Here is a 23,883-nt window from a genome sequence, read left to right on the forward strand (position 1 = left end):
AGGGAGGGCGCCTCCTGGCGGGGAAGAAAGGGAGAGGCGACGTCATCCACCCTTGCGCTGCCCACGCGAACATCGAAAACGCCCACGCTGTCATAGCGCTGAGAACGAGCCTCCATCTCCCCAAGCAAAACTAATCTTCTTTTCCTCTCCCAAGAGGAAAGAGAGACTCAAATTTCCGCCGGAACAAGGCCCGAAACGCTGATATGGAGGCGAACAGCACTGGACGCACAGAAGGGGATGACCGGAGTGTTACACATAGCTGTCACCGAGGGCAACGGGATGACATAACCACTGCGCGCCTCGCGCTGCTTTTACACATACGCGCGCTCCGTGCGGAGAGTCTCCGGAAGCTGCAAGAATAGGCCTCCGGCTGCTGTACACGGCGTGTGCGAGCCGCAGTGGCTAGTAACTGAGCACCGGGATACAAGCACGGGACACGCGGTAACACGCAGCTTACGAAGGCGCTTTCTGGCTCACCAGGGAACAGAAAGACGACCGTGGCGAGCGGTTCAGCTGGTTCTGAGCTGCACGACCTTGTTCGCACGGTTAGAAGTAACACCCTGTAAACACACGTCGCTAACTAGACAAAAATTTCGGTCAGTAGAGAACCTGCTTCTGAAACAATCGCCCTTGTGATCTGGAGGGCCACGAACACGAAACAAAATGGCGCGTACAATGCGTGCCAGCGCGATCCCTCTGCAGGTGGACTATGGGCACGGCACGGCCTCGAGGAGTGAGGTGGAGAACCGTCACAACGCGCGTTCCCATCTTTCGCCCTCCTACAAGCCACTACAAGCCATTACTATAACTGCATCACGCCGTAGAAGACAGGAAAGTTCAAAACTTCTTTTCGCAATCAACAGGCTATGAAATGACTCAACAGTATTTCACGAAACTGTACACTACTTCTGGCAGCTGCAGAACACGGTCGGTAAGACATAAAGGAATACGTGCACGTGTAATGTATGCTCGGGGAAACCGCAGAGAGCTCGCCGAAAGGGGAGAGCCCTTGCAAACTACGTCCCGCCCCCTTGCACAGTAGTCCCTTTCAGTGGTCTCTTCTTTTAAGAAGAACGTAATTTATAGCCAGCGGTTATTTATATGATGGTGCATACAGTAATAAATCTAACCGCAGCACAATGTGGCTGTTACTAGTCGGAGCAAAAAAAAAACGCAAAAAAAGAGCAGGGCTAGGAAAGTGCGAGTCCAAAACAGCGGCTGTGCTGGGAGCAGTTTCCTAACAGCTGCATCCCTCTCTGTAGTTAGGAAGGGCATGATAATCGCTGCACGGAAGCAAAGAATAGACAAACTTTCCCGAGTCTGACACGTTAATTATTCAAGCAATTAAACCAGAATATCGCAATCCTTGCACACAAGGTAGTCGCCTAAACAAATAGCCTGCATTTGACCGTCACGGCCCACCATTTTCAAGCTTGTTCCAACTAAGAATACAACTATATTTCTTGCTACACCACAGATGCATACTTTCTCACAGCGCCCAAAGTGTATCCCGGTTCTATTAAAGCAACGCATAGTATTGGTCAAGGCCTTGCCAAGTATGAGTAACGAAGTGTTAGGAAGACACAATGGGAAAATACTACTTCTTTCACTCGAAAGGCGCTAGCCAAGCGAATGACCTTACAATAAATAACATTAAATGTTTGAAGTGCTCCATGTCGACTACCGTTGCCAAATTTACCGCAGCGCAGGCCGGAGAAACACAACCAACGCCACCAGGGGGGCAAAAGTGACCTTCTTTCAAAATAACTCTAGCAGCATATACTATGCAAAGACCAAGCACTGCATTCCACTTGCGACGAGGCTGAGAGCCCCACTTGGAATCAAAGCTGTCACACCATACTGCGGCACGTGGTAAAAACAGCGGCTTCCACACGACCCACGCGCACAAAATCCATCGGAAATCGCAAGCGCCACGACAGCAACCTCGGTAGTCGACAGCCCGACGTCAGCAAAAGAGAAAAACCAAAGAGGAAACAAAACAAAAAAAAAGGATCAGGAGGCGGGACAAGACGACAACAGCGCCAAAGGGCAGAGGCGGCTTTGTATGCGCGCCGCGTCCGGCGTTAACGTATAAGGGCAACAAAAACTGCGAGTGTCTCGAGATCAGTCCGCACTGACTCGGCTAGCAAATATCCTTACCGACAGGATTTCGAAAAGCCCCGAGGCTCCCGTCCGGGTTAAGGAGTCGCCATCAATGTATGCATGGACGGGCGCCCACCCGTTCGCAGTATACGAAAGCCGCGGGCATACGCGGCAAGCGAAAGCAGCCTGAAAGCCTGCTTCAAATGGTAGCGTGCCTCGAAAACCAAAGTGCTACTTTGCGGTATACACAGAGTGCTTCTACTCGAACGTTCCGCAAGCCCATACGCGGGAACTGTTTATCGTACTATGCATTCCCTTCGTTACGTGGTGGAGTGAACATCCAGAATGCTTTATACATACATATGCCTATATATAAAGATTGGACATCCGCCGCCGCAGCTCAGTTAGTAGAGCACCGTACGCGAAATTCGGGGGCCGTGGGCTCGGATCGCACCGGCGGCATGTGGTTGTTTTTATGCGAAGCATACTACTTTAGCTACCACTTCAGCCCTTCACCGTGATTATGCGCCTCCAAATCACGTGATAGATGACGTCACACCACGTGACACGATGACGTCACGACAGTGGAGAAACGGGGGCCCACCTCGCGCCGTCGCTGTGGTTGTGCGTCTCCAAATCACGTGATACATGACGTCACACCACGTGACACGATGTCGTCACGACAGTGGAGAAACGGGGGCCCACCTCGCGCCGTCGCTGTGGTTGTGCGGCTCCAAATCACGTGATACATGACGTCACACCACGTGACACGATGTCGTCACGACAGTGGAGAAACGGGGGCCCACCTCGCGCCGTCGCTGTGGTTGTGCGTCTCCAAATCACGTGATACATGACGTCACACCACGTGACACGATGTCGTCACGACAGTGGAGAAACGGGGGCCCACCTCGCGCCGTCGCTGTGGTTGTGCGCCTCCAAATCACGTGATACATGACGTCACACCACGTGACACGATGACGTCACGACAGTGGAGAAACGGGGGCCCACCTCGCGCCGTCGCTGTGGTTGTGCGCCTCCAAATTACGCGACACGATGATGCTTCGCATTCTCCAGGCTTAACCAAGTAAAGCCTCAGCCATTTTTTCTTCCCCTTTCTGTGACTGCTGGCTTCCTTCACATATACACATGTGGTATTCAGTAAAGCTTCCAATGGGGCCAGTTTATTAACAGTATGCATGCATGCATGTATACGCATACGCCGTAAACGTATACGCATGTACGAGGTCTGTTAGAAAAGTATCCGACCTTTGGCCGTTGAAAAAAAACTTGCACAACTGGAGCGTTGCAAACCTAGTCATCTTTAAAGTAGTCTACTTGGGACTCCACACACTTCTCCCAGCGGTGCTGCCATTGTGGGAAGTATTCCGAAAAGGCCCTTTTCGGAATGGAGTTTAGCTCAGCTGTCGTTGCAGCCATAATGTCCTCTCCTGTCTGAAATCGCGCTATTTTCAATAGCCTCTTGATTTTGGGAACCAGCCAGAAATCGCAGGGGCCATATCAGGACAGTAAGGAGTCTGTTGAACTACAGGAGTCTGGTTTTTCACCAAAAAATCTGATTCGAGTGCGAGGAATGTGCAGGAGCATTGGCGCGATGGGTGCGCCAATTTCCTGTTGACCTCAGCTCCGGGTTCTTGCGCCGCACAGCATCACGTAGGCAACGGAGGACATCCCTGTAGTACTCTTTGGTCATTGTTTGACCCTGTAGAGTGCGTACTCGTGGTCTGCCACACAGAGGGTGTCAAAGAAAGCAGTCAGCATCACTTTCACATTGCTGCGCAATTGGCGGGCCTTCTTAAGTCTTGGTGACGTGGTATGCTTCCACTCTGACGACTGGGATCTGGTTTCTGGGTCGTACCTGTACACCCAAGACTCGTCACTAGTGATTATGATGTTGATGAAGTCGGGGTCACTGTTTGCGGAATCCAGCATGTCCTGTGAGACTTCACCACGAAGCTGCTTTTGCTCCACCGTGAGCAGCTTCGGCACGAATTTCGCCGCAACTCTCTCCATGTCCAAATCTTCGGTGATAATGGAATGTGCGGAGAAATTGCGCATGTCCACCTCTTCCTCAATTTCTCGGATAGTCACGCGACAGTCCCGCATCACCATAGCGTTCAGTTCGGCAATGACCTGGTCATTTTGGCATGTTGATGGCCGATTGGAGCGTGGCTCGTTCTCCACCGATGTGCGGCCATCTTTAAAACAATTGTAACACTGCTTAAACTGTGTGCTGCTCATAGCATCTTCACCGAAAGCCGTCTGAATATTTCGAATGGTTTCCACTCGGCTGTCGCCAAGTTTATGGCAAAATTTGTTGCAGTAGCGCTGCTCCTTTCACTCCGCCATTTTCCTTGCAATAAAAAACCGACGAGAGCACTGCACACTGCCTCACTCAAACGCTGCTTCCCGGCGACTGACGCTATCGGCAGGCGGGAAAAAAATCATGCATGCGCATGAAGGTTCAAGGTCGCCTGATGCAAGCGCGCTTGTCTCAAATCCACCAGGTGTTCGCAAAAAAAAATAAAGTCGGATACTTTTCTAACAGACCTCGTATACGCCGAAACGTCGGAAATTAACCACCGCTGTTTTCGTTCATGCGTCGCTCTGCATCGTTATATGCATACAAAGAACGGGAAGTACGACTGCTTACCAGCAGATGGATGCTTTGCCAACAAAAGAGAAGAAGGCAATAAAAATAACTGAAACATAACCCCCACGGAAGCCGAGATAGATAGGCGAGCCGGCCGTTGCAACACCTTCAATGCTTCGCAGGTGTTCATTTCCTCTATTTTGCTCGATACAGCTTCGAAATGTAAGGTGAGCACTGGTTAACACGTTGTTACTTCAGAACTGACTCTAAAAGGCCTGTGCGAGCTTCAGCAATTCAACCAAGAAGCAGGCACTTCAGCAAACGAAGTGCTCGTGTTTAAAACAAAGAAAAATATAGATTTTTATTAAGACGTGTAAAAGACCCTGTGACGTAATGACGGATGTAACGCTTCACAAAAGGAAGAATATGTAAGCGGGAATATTAGAAAATACAACGAGAGATTGTGCGTGCGATTTTGCTAGCACTAGCTCCTACACATGCAAGCAACATCGTTGTGTGCACCCCCACTGCTCAATCCTCCACAGCCAAGATGAGTGCTGCAAAAGTGAATGTTGTGAATGACAGTCCAGTAATAACTCCTCATGATTGCCAGATAGCTTAGGCGGAACCGATTCAGAATTTTCTGAACCTTTCGTGCCCTCTACTCTATAGTAATCCGAAATTACGTGCCGAAGCGCAGAAGTTGGAACATACACGAGTAATGCGGGCCTCAGAAATTGAGCTTCCTTGCGAACCTCGCCACGAATCAATGGGGCCAGCCTGATAAAAATGGCACAGTTATAAAGAACGCTCCTAATGTGGTTGTTTAGCTTAAGCACCAATGCCCATTCCAGAATGAGCCCTGAATATTATAATACCATAGTGAGATAATGAAAGCAACAACAGACAGCACAAACTCAAGCATTTCAGCACCTGTTTTTGCCTGGAAAAAAAAAATGAAAGGAAAGTTAATTGAATGCGGCACTGAATGAAATCTCTTTGGAGAGCTACGCCTGTGTATAGCAAAAACAACGTTGCAAAATTATACGCCATCAAAATAATCGCGCTACACCTTTGGTACGCTTGCAGCGACGTTTCAGCTAAGCACAATGTGCTAGGAAACGATTCTCCACAGTTCCAGAGTTGACAGGCAATGCTTGTAACAGCCACAGCAGTCGGGACATCGGCCAATTATAAAGAAGTGAGGGGGGGGTGGGGATAAGTAAGACAACAAGTAAAGTCAGTATGGTAGAGACACTCTGGGAACAGCGCAATTCTTTTTTTGTTGCTGCTGCTGTTCGAATAGGCGGCTCGGTAATTATCCCATGAAAACACAGGAATTTTAACGTTCCTTCTACAACATGGAATGTCCGGCCTTTCGGCGGGTCAGAGGCGCCGCATCAGGGGGAAAGGGGAGGGGGAGGGGTAGGAAACTCAGACTTCGCGACACTACACTCCGACGCTCGTTCATGTTTCATACAGGCGATGGGAAAAAATAACAAAATCACCAGACGAACATGGAGCCTGCTGAAAATGGCCGCGGCGGGAACCTGTTGAACCGGTAACCAGACGAGCCTCACGGAGCGCGACTGTCTCAGACACATTGCGCTTTATGAAACTGCTACAAACGACGGCCGCGCTGTCTTCGTACGATTTCCGTTAAAACTGAAAACGACGAGCTAATCCTCACCAGCAAGGCGTACGCATGACCGGGCGCATACATCAGAATTCGGTAGCGACGACGAAATTTTTGAACCAATCAGATCAGCTTAACCTGGATGAGAGCTTAACCTGAGTGTAATATCGTTGCCAGACGTGCCAACGACCTAGCAAAAAAAAAAAAAAAAAAACATGAGCCAATCAGGCTAAACACATGCTTTCGCACGTCTACTTGGTTTAACCACCTTAAAAGCACACCATTTCTTTAAGTGCGTTTTCGGCTTAATCAAAACTTCTGCCACAGTAAGGATTATGTATATTTGCAATCTCGCAACACGAATGTAACGATGTAGCACAACTGCGTGCTTTACTTGCGCCCCTTAAATTAAAACCGAAGTCAACTACGTAAGCTCATCGTGACCTCGCTCCCCGTCGTCGGTATTATGTGACCAGGAAACATGCGCAATTCAGAGCAAGGTCAGCTCGAAGAAAGACCATGGACGCAAATGTTACAAATGGCCGTACCGGGCGCGGCATCGTTCCCCTAGCTTCTGCGATGGCTGGACCAAGATGCCACCTCGGTTGCTGTCCAAAGCACGCAGCTGCCCAAACGTGCACGAAAGTTTCCCAGCGAGCAAGCCTCCATGATTTTCATTCTCCGCCTCCCGTCACTAACTCGATAACAGCAGCCGTGAGCCTGAACGCAATGCGGACGCCAACGGACAACTCCAATGTCGCCAACAGCTTACTGTACCCATCACATCACATCAAGCGGTTGAACTGGTCCGACGATGGGTTCAAACAGCAACGAGCCTTTTCTGGCGACGCGTACTTTCGGTTGCGAACATGGCCGAGGAACTTAGCAGCGGGTGCTGCATGCAACGCAGAAGGGACGTTAGAACAAAACTGCCTTTTCGACGAATGCGCGGCGCGCTGTTTCTCTCGAATGCAGACTGTTTCCGCGGCGAGACTTTTCTCGCAGCTTCAATGCTTCATACTTCAACACTCTTAATTTAAAACTTTTATTCACAAAATTGAAATTCTGGCGGTAGCACTTCACTGCCACTTCAGCTACATGATAGCAAATTAAGGCAGAAAACCTTTTTGAAGCTCAGATTCGTGTTAAGCGTCAAGGCACCTTATACGACAGCTCGTGCAAGCCAGGCAAGCACGCGCAAGCATTTCAGGCGACATACGGCCGCACAGGCCGTACTGTAGCTTTTCTCGTGCTGGCAGCATCCGCACGAATAAGCAGGCAGGACTTTCCTCTCCCAGAACGTTCCGCCAAAGCACCTACCGGCGTCCGCCATCGTCAGTATAGCAAGCACTATAGAACTCCACGCGGCATAAGCGCAACGGTCGCATTCCAATCTCGTCATCCCGCGCAGGAGAGCATAGAGGCCCAAAGGCCCGGAACGAAAGCATACCTTTCCGGCGCGCATTAATCGGCCAGGCCGGCGAAACATTATAACCCGCGCAGCAAGCTCCACAGTCAGCAAGCCACAGCACACAGAGAGCTTTGCGACGAAGCGACAGAAGCAGCCACGTGGGCGGGCGATTCGCAGAAGCTTTTCCGCCCACCACTCACACGGCGTAAGGCGAGGCGCTTTCTTCCACCTTTCTCTCTCTCCCTTCATTCTTCCCCGCAACCAATTAGTGCTCGTTCTCTTTGTCCCAGAGCGCTTGCGAACTAAGCAGCGGACTCGCACCGGGGCGTTCTCGGCACGTGGCTGCAGGTATGCCACTCAGTACGCTGACAACAAAATCCCGCGGGACAAGGACGTCCGCGCGAGCCGAACTTCCCGCTACCCGTAGCCCCCTTTCCTGTTTTGCGTTTTGCTCGCCGTTGTTCCGGCCAGAAAAATTCCACCCAACAAAGGAGGCCCCCCGCGAGAGCAGAGGCGCGGGCGACAGTTAGCACCTACCCCGAACTTTGCAGAAAGGCGCACTGCTCTACTGTTTCTCTTTCCGCGCACGCGTCCCCGTTCGCAGGCAGCAAATCGGCGACGTAAGTTAAACCACCTCGCCTAGTCCGGCTGTGCGGAAAGGAAGAAGTGGACATCAACCGCTCAAAACAAACACGCCAGAGAACGCCGATAGGTGCGCCCACAACACCGTCGTTCGACGAGACCAGCAGAACGAGGTAAGATAAAAAGAAAGCAACAAGAGAAAACTGTCTTACTGCCCGGTCATATCAACACTTGTTCAGGCAATACCCGCGGCTGCTTCTAGGGGCACTCATCAGCATCTTCGCTGACAGCGCAACGAAGCAAACTATTTTTGGTTTTTCTAGTTACCGCGGGCACGAACGGCGTGACACAAATGTGTCCATCACGCGCAAGGAATCTGTACTGCGTCCCAACGGGAAACCGCCGACGTGAATGTGTGCCAAACGTACCACTAACCAATGACACGATAAATTAGAGGTGTGTTTTTACATACATGCCTCAACCTCGCCTCTAGGTAGCAGACTTATGATAACGTACTATCGAGGACAAAAGTCCTCGGAACAACGGAAAACTGCGTTGCAACGCCATCTACAGGCGGCATCTGGGATCGAGACAGCCAATTCGTGACCTTTATTATCAGCAGGCATGTCGCTAGACTCGTTCAATATTTCGTGCTTTAGCTCCAAAAAAAGCCGCAGTTTTCCGTTATTCCGGCTCCCGCCGCGTGGAGTATACCACTTTTGTCCCCGATAGTGCGTGCGTGCGTGCGTGCGTACACGCGTACACGCGTGCGTACACGCGTGCGTACACGCGTGCGTACACGCGTGCGTTAGTTTGTTCGTTCGTTCGTGTGTGCGTGGGTGCGGGAAATAAGAACGACCACACAAGTAATGATGGCCAATGCACTGCACTGAGAAGCAAGAATAAAAAATGAAGTCTCCACGTAATGGAACACCGCCGACAGTTTGGCAAACAGCAGACTTCGCTTGCATTACAGAAATCTGAGTTACCCACGATCCGATCGACCTAAGACTCGTTGTTCCTTCGTATCTGAAAAACACCGTGCTTTGCCGGCAACTACAACACACTAGATAAGGAGCAATAATGCAGCCCACCGACAATTCATAAGACACTGTCCACACATCGCAGAATCAGTCTGCTGAACAGATAGAGAGCCGGATAAGTCCTCGTATTGTGAGCGAAAACCGGGCGGGGTCAATAAGGCGCAACAAGTATCGGAGTAATTACGCCCAACGGGCGGCCGGCGCTCGGACGGGCGCGCATACCGGGAGGCGAGCGGGGCGACGGACGGACATCGCGCCGCCCCTTAGCCACCCATCGAAACACTGGCAGCGATGCGGAGGCGCGATTCAGTACGCGGCCACTACGCGCCTCGACCACGATCGAAGGCCGGAAGCCGCTACCGCACCTCTGCACCGCCAGGCGCGAAACCGGCCTTTCTAAACGCGCGCGCAGACTTGCTTTAAATGACAGGATTCACGACGCGCCATTCCCCCACAGAAATTTGCTTACAGTGCCAAGAATGTCTACATACAGTGCATTGATTTTTTTTTGTAACGCCTGTCCGCGTTATATAGGCATCGCTACACGACGCACGGTGCCAGTTGCGCACAGCGCATTTTGACAGCGGTAGCTGACCTGAGCCCGATCTCATAGCCCCCGGATCTATTATGTATGCTCACACTATAGGAATGTGCGAGACTCGCGTGCGATAGTGCGTTTTCTACCTTATAGGCAAGACAGCTTAATGTTCAATTATTCTAAGGTGCAAGAATACGCACCCGCTCATAGTCTGCACACGCAGCTCGCCCGATCGTCCCAATATACACGCTCCACGGCGCCATATGCCAGACTAAGAATGAAATGTCTATAGCTCACTTGCAACAGATCTCGCGCAGGAATGTCGATTCTAGAGGCGCCACTAAATCTGCAATAAATCCACCGGAAGTTACTGGAAACTGCAAAAAATCCAAACAGCAGCCATCCGCTGAATACCCCCTACTACTCATCACGACTACGGCAGTGGCATAACTCGGCAGTAAGCGAACTTTTGATATCGGGGACGAACGTGTCCAGGACGCGCAAAAACCGAAATGGGCGCATAACTGCCGTGTGTGCCCACGAACTCATTTCACTACCACATATCCGAGCACGTCAGAGCTATTTTCACCTCCACAAGTGTGGCATCGCGCCACCGGCTTACAATAGATGGTTTGGTTTGGTTTGGTTTATTGGGGTTTAACGTCCCAAAGCGACTGAGGCTATGAGAGGCGCCGTAGTGGAGTGCTCCGGAAATTTCGGCCACCTGGGGTTCTTTAACGTGCGCTGGCATCGCACAGTGCACAGGCCTCTAGATGTATTACCGCTGGTAGCCGCTCAAGCGTCGTGAAGGCTTTTGTCCCCGACAGCTGCAGTGCAGGAAAACTCCGTACGCAAGCGGGCCTTGCAGTGATGTATTTCGTGGCGCCACAAGCGTAGATTACAACGCGCGAAACAAACCGTAAATTATGTTCGCCGTCGCCACTCGTATATGACGTTGCAAGAGCCAGGAATTCCAGAACGCTACGACACTGAAATGCTTTGACCCTTGACTGCGCGCGCGCTGGCCGTTGCGCAAAATAGTTTTCTCCCCTCTCTTCCTGCCCCTCATTCTTTCCTTCTTTCTTTCTTTCCTCCTTCCTTTCTTCATTTCTATCCAGATCCCATACGCTTCCTTCGGCTCCAAGCTGGAACTCGTAGACACCCAGCAACGTACTGCGCGATGTCAGTGCATGTTAAAGAACCCCAGGTGGTCGAAATTTCCGGAGCCCTCCACTACGGCGTCTCTCATAGCCTTAGTCGCTTTGGGACGTTAAACCCCATAAACCAACCAACCAACCAAATGGACAGAGGAAGATCAAGAGTGCATTGACAGACATATTACAAAGCTGGGTGCAACACAATGCAGGCACCTCCCGTTATTGCGTGCGCTATCTGGAACGAACGGCACAAATCGCTCAACTTCGAGCTGAGCGTGATGTCGCCGCAGCATAAAAAAAAAAAAAACGGGCCTACAATGTTCCCAATACCCGCTCACTCTTATGCTCCGCTTTCCTCATCCATTCATACAAATTGCCCAGCTGTCCCAGACGCTGCATACTCAGGACGGCTGAACAAGCTCTCCATTCTTCCCTCATATTTTGAAACTTTTTTCGCTGCTGCCGATCCGGCCGGTGGGTTATATAATTAAAAAGATAGTAGAGGAGAAAAAAAAAACAAACCCATTCGCCAATACCCTCAACATGCGTGGGCGCGCGGGTCCTGCGACCTCTCAGAGCAGCAATAAAGCCATTCTTTCCGCTGTAAAGGGACCGCCAGGGTGGCCGCACGCTTACGCAAACGGTTACGCCAGCAAACGTTTCAAAGCGAGCGCCAGAAGAGCGTACGCATGAGCAAAATCGTACTAGCTGTTGCAACCGGGCAGCATGCTCGGCTATGTTCGCGATTCTCATTCACCGTGCAGCAAAAGCAGGGCATATCAGCGGATAGAAACAGAGCCATGCCACAACAGAAAGCTATAGTTCGACGAATCACCGCGAGAAGCCAGCAATCCCTTTCCCTTCTACGTACATTTCCGACTGCCGCGCCACATACGTCTCTCTGCGCGAGTCCATATACTACTCCATCGAGAGTCGCACGATGTAGTAAAAGCAACCGCCGCGAGGACAGCTTCTGTGCAACCAATTCCTGCCCTGTATGTCGATCCAAACACCGCTTTTCACGCATGGCTGTCACGCCGGGCGCACCCGATGCCGTAATATTTCCGACCGACGTTGCCCTTTCCAAACGACTCCTTAACTCACTTTAGGCGCACGCACGAACGCACGCACGCACGGGCACAAGCCGGAATGACAGAGCCTCGCTTTGCTCGAGCTACCAACGCACGACGATTTCCTCGAGTAATGGCCACGAAGAAGAGCTTGGAAAGCGGCGCAAAAGACTCGGTCCGCATCGGATGCGTACGCGGGCCCGGTCGCCGACAGAAGCACTGAAACGAAGACGGACACAAAGAGAACGCGACCTCGGCGAGGTCGTGATGAAATATCCTTCGGGCCATTGACAGTGAGGGAGAGAAGGATGGGGGGGGGGGGGGGGGGGGGGCAGACAAACGGGACGAACAGTTTTTCGCCGTCATTAACGGAGGACAAACGAACGCCAGATGGGTTTTCGCGGCGGTCGGTCACCGGCATCAGTTGCGCAGCCGCTTATGGCGAGTCTTCCTATAACACACAGCGCCAGTTTTTTTTTTCTTTATTTCTTTCTTTTTCCGCCGGCCTCATTGTTCGCCCACGTAAACGGTTTCCTTAATATCGTTTGTCCGCGAAACTTTCGGGGGTCGTGAACGCTGCGAGAGCTCAGCTTCCGTAGTTTCTCGACGAAACGCGCAGTAAGGAGAACAAAAATTACGAAAGGGGCACTCGTTGAATGGTTCCTTTCAACCGTTATCTGCTCCCTGGAATCGGTCCAAGTCGCTCACCGAAGCTCGAGAAAGTTGCAGTCTGCAAAGCCTGAAGCGACACCGCAACGGAGCGCCAGTACCTTTGATTTGAGACGGGTCATCGCCGTTTCCCGATTATACAGATTACTTCCCGCTGAAGCGTGATCGAAAAAATAGTTTCCACGAAGATGGCGAAACGCTACCCAGGATGCTTATGCGCGTGCTACTGATGTAATTAGAGAGTCAGCCGGTTATCGTGTTAGATGCACGAATTGAAATTGAGAGAGTACGTGCCCTGTATTTTAATCAGGAGCGCTTTCGTGAAAAGGTGACCTCGAAGTGAGATCATTAGAAAATAACAAAGTTGGACACTATACTGCACTGTTTTCCATGGAAAAACCATCCCCAGATAGAAGACAGACCCCGTCAAGGCTGCAACGAAACACGCAGTACCGTTTGCCATCTTTATCCTTTTAATCTGAGGTGTTGATCAATATAAAATTACTAGTGCAATAGCTTTATGACGGAAAGATAACTGATTAGAAACTAGAAGACAAAAAAAAAACACATGCCACCGGTGAGATCCGAACTAATTTCGCGTACGGTGGTCTACCATTTGAGCTATACGGCGCTCTCCAATCTTCCACTTTCGGAGCTATTTATACTGCGTGTAACTTAACCTTGAGAGCGTTCACCAGCGCCACCCTCCTCCACAGCGGCGGACGTAGTACGCCCTGTATTACGAGGGCGTCGGTTCTGGCAGTCTTGATGCCGCAAGTAGCATCAAGTTTCCACCCTCACCGTGGGAGCACGTTCCAAGTGATATCCGCGGTAATACAGGACGAACTACGTCCGCCGCTAGTGCCCAAGGTGGCGCTGGTGAACATTCTCTAGGTTAGGTTATACGCGGCATAAATACCACCCGAAAGCAAGGGATTGGACAGCCGCCACCGGACGCGAAATTCGGAGGTCCTGGTTTTGGATTCCACTGGTCGCACGCGGCTGTCTTAACGCGATAGCGTGGAAGGCACCATCCTCCAGAAAATGCGTTGTCGGCGTCGGCGTTGTGAGCGAAAAATCACGAGCATTACTTCACGCGCGTGCGACATGTATGTATTTATATTTATCGTGTATATATGTAAATAGATTTATTGTCAGTGTACCCATTCCCCTGTCCTTTCTACTATCCCCTCACCTCTTTCTTTTCACTTCTACACACTGCCTTCTATCCTTTATTTCCGCTGCCCCAGCTCAGGTGCTTCCTGCCGCGATAGAGATGCCGGGGTAGCAAAAATTCTTTTACCTTCCATATTAAATGCAAACAAAAGCCACTACTACTACTACTACTACTCTGGCAGAGTGGTCCCCGGAGAGCAGCCTAGGAAGCAGGTGTGAGCCACTCATGTCTTCACGACGTCATCACAACCTGCCCACCGGAGAGTGGGCAAACTGCCCAGCGTAACAGGCGGCAGTTAATTATTGGTTGCTCGGGAAGAGCAACCAGGACAGCACGAGGCCCGCCTCTAGGAGCACCTGCCATCGCAGGGCAGTGGCGCATCGCTTAACCGCTGCACCACTGCGCCTGGAGGAGTATGAGGACTCCCAGGGATCTGTGATTGTAAAGTAGAGAATGCCCTTCTGCACATAAAAGAATAAACCCATTACGCTACCGCGCCATACCCTTAAGCGGATCTTGAATGCCCCCTCGCCCCCCCCCCCCAGCCGAATTTTGTCCGCTACTTTCTAATCAATTATCTTTCCTAAAAATTATCTTTCCCGGACCAGGACGAATTTTTCTTTAACTACGCAGTTTCTGAGAAAGCTGTATAGCTTTCCTTTGTAGCCGTATGGCTGCGCTCGGGTGGATGTCAATGAGTAATTACTCCCTTATTATTAAAAAAAAAATACAATACTAATTTCCGATTCATCAACACCACAAATAAAAAAACGATATCCTATGTTTCCCTTGAGTTTAGGTTACTGCTGCCTTTCTATACCTTCATATATATTCCACAATAGAGAGAAACTAAACACGGGACCAAAAATAAGGTGGTTTGTCTTTCACCAAAAAGAAGAATTATGCGCTTGCAAGAGCTCAAGCCCAACAACACATTCTCCAACCAGCCTGCTGCCGCCCACGTTTTTATGGGGCTAGACTCGGCCAAAACACGCACATAATATATATATATATGTGTGTGTGTGTGTGTGTGTGTGTGTGTGTGTGTGTGTGTGTGTGTGTGTGTGTGTGTGTGTGTGTGTGTGTGTGTGTGTGTGTGTGTGTGTGTGTGTGTGTGTGTGTGTGTGTGTGTGTGTGTGTGTGTGTGTGTGTGTGTGTGTGTGTGTGTGTGTGTGTGTGTGTGTGTGTGTGTGTGTGTGTGTGTGTGTGTGTGTGTGTGTGTGTGTGTGTGTGTGTGTGTGTGTGTGTGTGTGTGTGTGTGTGTGTGTGTGTGTGTGTGTGTGTGTGTGTGTGTGTGTGTGTGTGTGTGTGTGTGTGTGTGTGTGTGTGTGTGTGTGTGTGTGTGTGTGTGTGTGTGTGTGTGTGTGTGTGTGTGTGTGTGTGTGTGTGTGTGTGTGTGTGTGTGTGTGTGTGTGTGTGTGTGTGTGTGTGTGTGTGTGTGTGTGTGTGTGTGTGTGTGTGTGTGTGTGTGTGTGTGTGTGTGTGTGTGTGTGTGTGTGTGTGTGTGTGTGTGTGTGTGTGTGTGTGTGTGTGCTGAAGAATACCATTCGCGCCCACACAAAGGGAGCCGGATTACCTGCTGTCCTGCAGGCGTCAACCCACCATCCCATTCGACTGCGTAACCCCGGGGCCCTGAGGCTATTATTCAAAATTTCAACGCTTAAACGGGAAGGGTAGAGGTGAAGGGAGGAAATGAGGAAGGGGAGTCGAGAACAGCGCTCCGCGCTCCCGACTCAAGAGAGCTTGAAGCTTGTTTACGAACGGGGCGGCGTCGTCTACTCCACGGGGATAAATTTGCATTCCTTACAAAGGTGCTGCCCGAAACTGGCGCGGAACAGGAGACAACGAAAGGTGAGAACGCAACAAAAAAAACAAAACTAGGTCGCTCCGCGGAGGTCACGCTTTTTTGTTTGTTTGTTTGTTTGTTTGTTTATCTGATTTTAAAAAAAAACGGCAGTCTACTGCCACTGTAGCGAAACATCCATTTTCATATCTGCTTCACGACCTTTCTGATACTTTTAAACAGCCATCAGGCTGCGTCCAAAATCCCTCAGCTGCAAAGAAACGCACCTAGAGGTTGGTCACCGCGCGAAAAGAAACAGCGTCTTTCAAAAGTAGCTATAGCGGGGAAGAAGCGCCCCTGTTCAAAGGAATGTCTTCGCTCACATACTCAAGCGCTGATACAACCATTCACATCAATCAAACGCTAAATCTTCCTTCATAACCGAAATTGCGAAACGTCAGATACGCGGATTCTTGCATCGCTCCTTGTTCTCTTTAGCACGGCTATATTCCAGCGTAGATGGTAATACAAGGGGTGCACTATGAGGAAAAAACTACGAAGTAAGTACGAAGCACAAGGTTATTCGACCGCAACAAAGAAAACAAACGCTTCAACAAAATGAAACGCTATACTAAAGCATCAACTGCACAGCGGCACGTGCAAAGAAACAGATGTAAAAGTTCAATTGATTTAATGCCTATTTCACAGCAGAATCTTGTTTCATCGAATTGTACGCAATTTTCTGGGCCGATTTAAAAGCGGAACTGCCCGTTCAAACGGTAACAAGCCTGGTTGAACCAAAAATAAGACAACCCCTTCTTATTTGCATTTTCAGGACAATCCCGCGACTCGTTAGAGGTCATAAAATACCAGCGGGAAAAATTTCCTCCGAGAGTCTGCATTCATACGAATTAAACAATCGTGGGAAAGAAATTTCCATCAACAACACATGCAAACGCAGGCACAGCGAACCTGCCGCATACGCCAGGAAGGGCCGCGTTTACCTCACGTCGCAAAAAATTATTCGCAGGAATTTATTCGCAGGAATTTATTCGCAGGAATTTATTCGCAGGAATTTATTCAAAGATAAGGTCAATCCCATCTTAATCTTCAGTTGGAGGAAGGCGACATAGCTGGAATTCATGGGCCATTGTCTGGAATGCCAATTTTTTAGAACGGCCCACTCGCTTTTGGCCATAAACCCCTGTACCCCCCCCCCTCTCCTCCCTCCTCATCCCAACACACACACGCCATCTTCAAAAAATTTTGCTGTGGGTCCGGCACGCGCTCCTTTAGGCTTCACGCGCAGTTGCTGCCCTCTGTTGTAGCCGTTTCTGACTGTAATAATCGCAACTTAAGAAATACGACTTCGATTCCGCAGCGGACTAGGGCACCCAACGGCGGATTCGACAGCAGCGCCAGCCCCCGACGCGTTCGCGAAAACCCCGTCCTGAGCCTCCGCTGAACACCGGCACGCGGCGCTGCTTGTCCGCGGAGTTCATGGGGGCTCCCGGGCTCCCTAGGTTTCTCCGCGAAAGTAGGGTCCCTAGAAATACAAGTATTTCTAGGGACCCTAGCGAAAGGCCCCCTCACTCCTCTCCGCTAGTGCCCCACGGTATTCTCAATTATACCTACTTACAGCGTAACAATTCCTCGTTGTCTCTTCATGAAGCCTTCCAAATCTGCGTAATTAGCAGGCATCGTCAACGTTTTCAAAATTTGCAATTGGATTTGAGTAGTAAAGTGCACGCCTTAAATTTTTCGAAAACGAAAACGAAGAGAACTACCTGTTTGTTTTCTACTTTTACGTGCTCAATACTTTGCACCGCAGGCTGGAAAAGTAAAGCGCTTCCATTTGAATTCTCCAAAACAAAGGATATGTGCCACAAACGTCTCCGAAGTAGGCTAACGAAGCATTTCATCAAACCATACTAAATTAGCCTGTATTTTTTTATTCGTTCAATCTTATTCTGATATCTTCTTCGCTGTTCGGAAAGCCCCAATGTATGTTTGAGGCAAATACCTCTTCTCTCTCGTTGAACAGAGCGAAAGGCGCTTCGAAACCCTGCTATGGCCTGGCTAAAGAGCGGCGCCACCGGTTGGGGCCCGAGCGGCTTGAAATGCGGTCTGTCTCGCCGCAGTTCTCCCAGATGGCGCTAGGCAGCTCGCACACGGGTCTGAATGCTCGCGCAACACGGCCTGAGTGCTCCATTGAAAATAATTGAAAATGAAGATATTTTTTCGAGGAAATTAAAGGCGCAGTAACCGTCTCACTTCTCGGTGGTACCTCAATCGCTCCGTGAGGGAAGGGGAATGAAACATGAAAGTGATCAATGGCTAATTCGGACAATGGCGGTAAGAGAGAGCGAAAACGGCGGAAAGAGCAATTAGGGCGATTCACCGACGCCACAACCAATAAGCTGGGGATGACAAACAAGAAAAAAAGAAAATGAAACCACCGCTTTTTTTATTTTCTTCCTCCTTTCTCTCATTATGCTCACTGCCCATCTCCGTGCATGCATCTCCCCACAACGCTCCGAAACCAGCCTCCACGGAATAATCACTCAAAGGAGATAGTTACGACCGTTGCGTGTCAGTGCACATCAGAGGCCAGGCCAGGCGCGGGCAATCAGGCTATCGCCCCAAACAAACAGGGAGTTTGCTAAATACTCTCTCAAGTTTGCTAAATACTATCGAGAGAGATACACTCGATTTGATGCGGAACTGGGAGCCCCGCGATTGTCACTCCCACGCTCTCCGGACGAATGTGAGGGCGCCTGAAAGAAACTGTACGAACGCTCTGGAAAAGCATGAAAAATTAAGCCTTTTCCATTAAATTAGAAGTGAAGCTTGTGTTTAGTGCCATAATTATAATGACATGTTTGCAAATTGTAATACGTATACTGCTACAGCCCACTGAATTTTTTGTACAACAAGGTTATTTTCGTGTGACAGCACGGCTATACTATTCGTACTATTTCCCGCTATTCTTTTTTTTTTTTCTGAAGGATAACTGCGGCGTGGTTTTCCCGCTGCGTCGCTATATATATAGCAACAATGAGTGCGAAAGAGTACTCCCTGCTGTCATACGTTTTCACACTGGCCGGGTCACCGCTGGCACGCTTCTCGTTTCCCTTCCTTCATTTTTTTTTCTTTTCTGTCGTACTCCCTTCTTTACCAGGACCGAAATTTCCAGTGCTTTCGAAGTTTCTTAACTCTTTTTTTTTTCCGGTTACAATAATTAAAAAACGAAAAGCGAAAGCCCAAGTGGGATCCTCAATCGTCCATACGCGCGGGCCATGCATTAGCCTACACAGCGAATCAGTGGTAGATTTCTCCCCTTTTTTTTTTGTTAATTATTTATGGAACTATCTGCAGCACCAGAAGCACGTTATTGCAGGAAGGGAACCGTAGAAAAACATGTGTTTAAAATTAACTGGTGTCTACCTCCTTATCGGTTCACTGTCTCACGAGAAGAGAGATTAAGCAGTACTGCGTCATCCGCGTTCCGCTACTGTTATCCGCTTACGCAGGGACTCAACTCCTTGCGCACTGGCAGGCGCGCACCCCCCGGGGCTATCTGCGCATGCGCGCATAACACACCGCGGTAGCGGCTGCCGATAACGCTACGCTAAAGCTCTCTAATGAGGACGCAAACCAAGTGTGCAACCGACTGACAGCATCCATATATCAACGGGCGTGTCAGAAGAAATAACTTTGCGGAAAAGGCTTTTTCGGATAGAAGAAACTGCGTTTGAAAGGGGAAAAAAAAAAAAAAAAGACTTTGCTAAAGTGATTTTCCCAACCAGAACACGCGCATCAGCCTCCAACAACGAAGGCGGCCGCGGCAATCTCGAGGAGTAAAATTTGAATTTTGCCAGGAAACTCAAGAGTTCGGCGCGGAAACAGCGGGATGAGTTGCGGGGAAACAAACGCCGTTCAAGACGCGTGCGCGCGGTGAATGCTTCCGTCAGCGGACCGAGTTCGCCCCGCGTGCATTAATTAATCAAAGTCGCTGGCGGCGCAGAACAACCGGAGAACGAGCCTCGAATTCTTTTCACTTAATAATCCCTTTTTCTCCCGTCTCTGGAGTCACTTCTTGCGCGGCTAGAACTGAAGGAAGGTGCTATCCGCACGACGCCTGTGAAGAGAACGGACTCTGATGCGGTGTGCAATCTGTCAGCCCGTGTCAGACGCACCTCCGCTCGAAATCTATTTGATTAGGCAGCGGTCAACGACCGAGGTTTTCAGCTTGCTCTGTCTAAGCGATCTTATGAAAAGTTTTAAAAGGAAACTGATGGCATACTGCTAGCTGCGGCACATATACAGTAAATTCTGCCTTTTTTCCCCTCTACTACGTATTATTCTTTTCGATTTCCTCACGGATAAACCGCCCAATACCACCGATACCACCACGGGTTCAGAAGTGGAGATACCACATGCTTCTTCCACTTTCAAGAGCTGACAGAAATGGCTTCCTTCAGGCGGAAACAAAAACGTGTTATTGCGTGTTCATACTTTCGACGTCTGCTCTCCTCCCGGCACATATTGTACACGTTTATGGGACAATCCGGCACATATTGTACACGCTCGGCGCATCGAAAACAAGGTCAGTTTTGGCGCGGTACGAGACAAACGTAAAAGTGTTCCGAGATCGCAGTGCACCATATTCGGACCGCTATATGCAGTAGCAGGTATCCGCAAAGCTGGGACGGCGCCGACATTTGCGCATACGCAGGTTGTCATGACGTGCGGGGTCACGTGACCTCTCTCGAACAACCGTAAAATTTAAATGCCAGCTGACACGGCGGGCAGATTGCTCACAATCCGGCGGCCAGGTTGCAACCTGTCACGATGGGCAGGTTGTGATGGCGTCACAAGGTCACGTGACCTTCTTCGACCAATCGTCGAATTTCGTCACACCAAACGGAGGATTCTGCTCCTCCCGTGAACACTAATGCCATCGCATTAAAAGGACAGCGGTACGAATCGAAAAACCTTGTGGCCGTTCAACGGCCTTCGTATACGTTCCGTCCCAAGAAAACGCGACGAGTCGGAAGCTGAAAGGGGGAAAAAAAAAGAGAGAAAAAAAGGAGGAGAGTTTGGCGCTCACCTTCCTGGGCGATTCGACGGCGCTGGAAGAGTAGTGGTCGACACTGGTGCCCAGACCGTCCACGTCCTTGAGCCTGGACGACGTCGGCGGAAGGTCGACTTCTTCTGGGTACCGGTACTTCTGCGAAGGGACAAAACAAACAGGGCCGACTCACTATACCAGTTCACAGTTGTAGACAGACCAACAACACGCGGTACCCCATTCGTACGAGCAGCGCGAAAAAAAAAAATGTTGCAGAAGCCAGGGAAAAATAAAACAGAAGGCAGGCGCAGTTATTGGCGGTGTTGCGTCTATACTTCCGAGTTTGTGCCTAGAACGAGTAGATGGGCTGTAATGAACGTATTAAAGTAATAAGACACGCATTTTTGAGCAGAAGAGAAGTATGACGAAAAGATCCACCTAAGTATCACGAACAGATCCAGCGCGATGGCAAACTCCAATGGTACGAATCGAGAAACGTGGATGTGAAGCTGGATGTGGAAGGTGCATTTCAACGGAAACAAAGCGGTAATATACAGGGAGTTTCACCTAAGACTTTACACAATTTTTAAGAATAGACTTTTTGCGCTAGAAGAGCGCATTTTTCGGCACAGCATTGTCGGCGGTGTAGAACATCAGAATACAGGTGAGACGTGCTATCTAGCAGGCTGGGTAACTAATACGGAATAATTAACTTTTTTAAATATTACTGTTAGGCTCCTTGTTGAGAAGCGGACAGCCCGCCGTAAGTAATATCGATAAAAGTTTTTAGGATGTCGAAATGCGGTTACCCTCGGCGCTCTGGCCCAACAAATTGTGCCTACATCGCGCCAGAACACACGCGCGTTCGGAAGCTTGCAGGAAAAGCAACATCTCCAGTGAACGTAACTCGTCGAAATAGCAGAAATTTGTTGGGCCACAGCGTCGAGGGTAACAACGTTTTCGAAACTCTACAGAATCTAATATGGATATTACTTACGGTGGACGCCTATACGCCTTTCAATAATTAAGGAGCTCAACCGCAACAATTAAGAAATTTAAGTATTCAATATTAGTTAACCGGCTAGCCGCGCTAGTTAGCGCGTCTTAGTTGTATTCTAATGTATACACCGCTGGCAATGCTATGCCGAAAAAAGCGTTCTTCTAACTCACACAGCCTATTTTTAAAAATTGTGCAAAGTCTTAGGTGAAACACCCTGTATAACGGAGTGGATACCAAGAGAAGGCAAGCGTAGCAAGGGGCGGCAGAAAGTTAGGTGGGCGGATGAGAAGAAGTTTGCGGGAAACAGTGGCCGCAGCTGGGAAATGACAGGGTTAGCTCGAGAGACATGGGAGAGGCCTTTGCCCTGCAGTGGGCGTTATCAGGCCGATGATGATGATGATGGTTATGACATTGGGGAACTTTAAATGACCCAAGGCGTCGACATGAATGCGGAGGTATCCACTGCGCGGTGCCGCACCGCTACTTTCAGGGCTTTGGCATTTAAGAACCTAGGCTGTGTTCAGACAAGGACGGCAATCTAGGTCCAATGCTATTTTTTGTTTTCAATGAAATGTTTATATGTAATGGGCAAATGTGTCGACGCAAACGAAGAAACCTTAGTTATGCCAGGAAAGCCACATATTTTTTTTTTTTCGGTGGGGGGATTCGTATATCCCAAATTATGGAAAAAGTCGCTTTTGCGATTGCGCAAAATTGCTAGTTTGGAGCCATGCAGGACAAAGCAAACAAATCTTGTAGAAAGTGAATATCTTTTAACAAGTTATATAGAGACATTTTTCGTTCGAAGCATGCAGTGGCTCTTCTAATGTCGCAGCAAGACAACACCGTCCAAAAAGATATGCGTCTCAATACGGCACTATTTAAAGACATAATGGGACAAGCTGACATAAGAACATCATACTGTGAAACTTTACTGCAGTATTCAGCGGTCTTTTCTACTACCTTCAAGGAAAATTTGCACTTCTCAACGGACAAGTTAAATTGTTTTCCATTTGCGCGTTGAAATCATCCGGAATGCAACGATTTAAAAAAAAAAAAGTTATTATGGTCGATTTCTTGATAAGTTTACTGAGGAAACTTTATTACCTGTCAATTCCAGAGCCACAATGGAGTGTTGCGTTATTTTGTTTTAAAGAATAAAACGAAATGCATAATGCAAACTATATAGGATGATGAAAACTGAGCTTTACAGATTTCTTAAAAACAGGCGCTGAGCAGCACGTTAAATCCATTTCTGCACATCAGTTATACGGCCAGGGGGACACAAAATAGGATAACTATCACCACCAGGCGCCTAATTAACTGCAGTAAGCCGGCATGCTTACATTGGAAACTAAGAGACAGTTGTATTCGTATACAATTCCATCTGGCAGAATTCCCCTAGCACGCTTGTGTTCTGAAATATTCCGAGTCCAAATTTTATGCTCGATCCGCACCCGTGCGCACGCAAGGCGGTCACGGTCGGCGGGCTCACGAACGGTGCATCTTCACAGCCGAAGTGCACGGAATAATCGTGACAGAAGACGGGCGCAGAGGGGGTTTTTACGTGGACGTTATTATTATCATTAGTGATTATTTATCAATAAAGTAACAACGGAAGGGGAAAGATGTTGCTAGCCGTGGCATCTGCCATCGAAACCTGAAGCACCTGAGCTGCGGCTAGCTGGAGTAAAAGTTCAGGGGGCACTTTGGCTCTTTGAAGCGCTGCAAGGCGAAAGCCTTTCCTTGCGCACTGGTTTGCATTGATTTCTTTTTATTTTCTTTATTTTTTAGTTACTTTATTTTCAATTATTTTTCATTTCTTTACTTTTTTTACTTTTTTGCTTTTGTTTTAAATTTTTCCGTCGGGGAAGGGAGGAAGATGGGAGCGAACGACGGCACCGTATTCACTAGGCGCGCCTTTGTTCATTCCAAGCCATCGAGCTGGCATGGCGGAGTGGTTAGCGTGCTCGTCTCGCACTCCGGAGACCCTGGCTCGATTCCCCGACTCGACCAATTTCCTACTCGG

The 23,883-nt window shown here is 49.3% G+C and overlaps 1 protein-coding gene across 11 annotated transcripts in view; it reads right to left on the reverse strand.

Moving 5' to 3' along the window:
• Window positions 1–23,883, reverse strand: part of dlg1 (MAGUK family member discs large 1) — a 559,794-nt gene that overhangs the window by 429,591 nt on the left and 106,320 nt on the right. For all 11 annotated transcript variants that reach the window (XM_089544710.1, XM_089544718.1, XM_089544717.1 and 8 more), the window contains one exon: window positions 20,894–21,013. In XM_089544710.1, the coding sequence (XP_089400836.1) occupies window positions 20,894–21,013 (120 nt within the window). The remainder of the gene's footprint in view (window positions 1–20,893; window positions 21,014–23,883) is intronic.

Source organism: Amblyomma mixtum, chromosome 5 (genome assembly GCF_055824585.1).
Source record: "Amblyomma mixtum isolate Tamu chromosome 5, ASM5582458v1, whole genome shotgun sequence".
Classification (NCBI taxonomy): Eukaryota; Metazoa; Arthropoda; class Arachnida; order Ixodida; family Ixodidae; genus Amblyomma; species Amblyomma mixtum.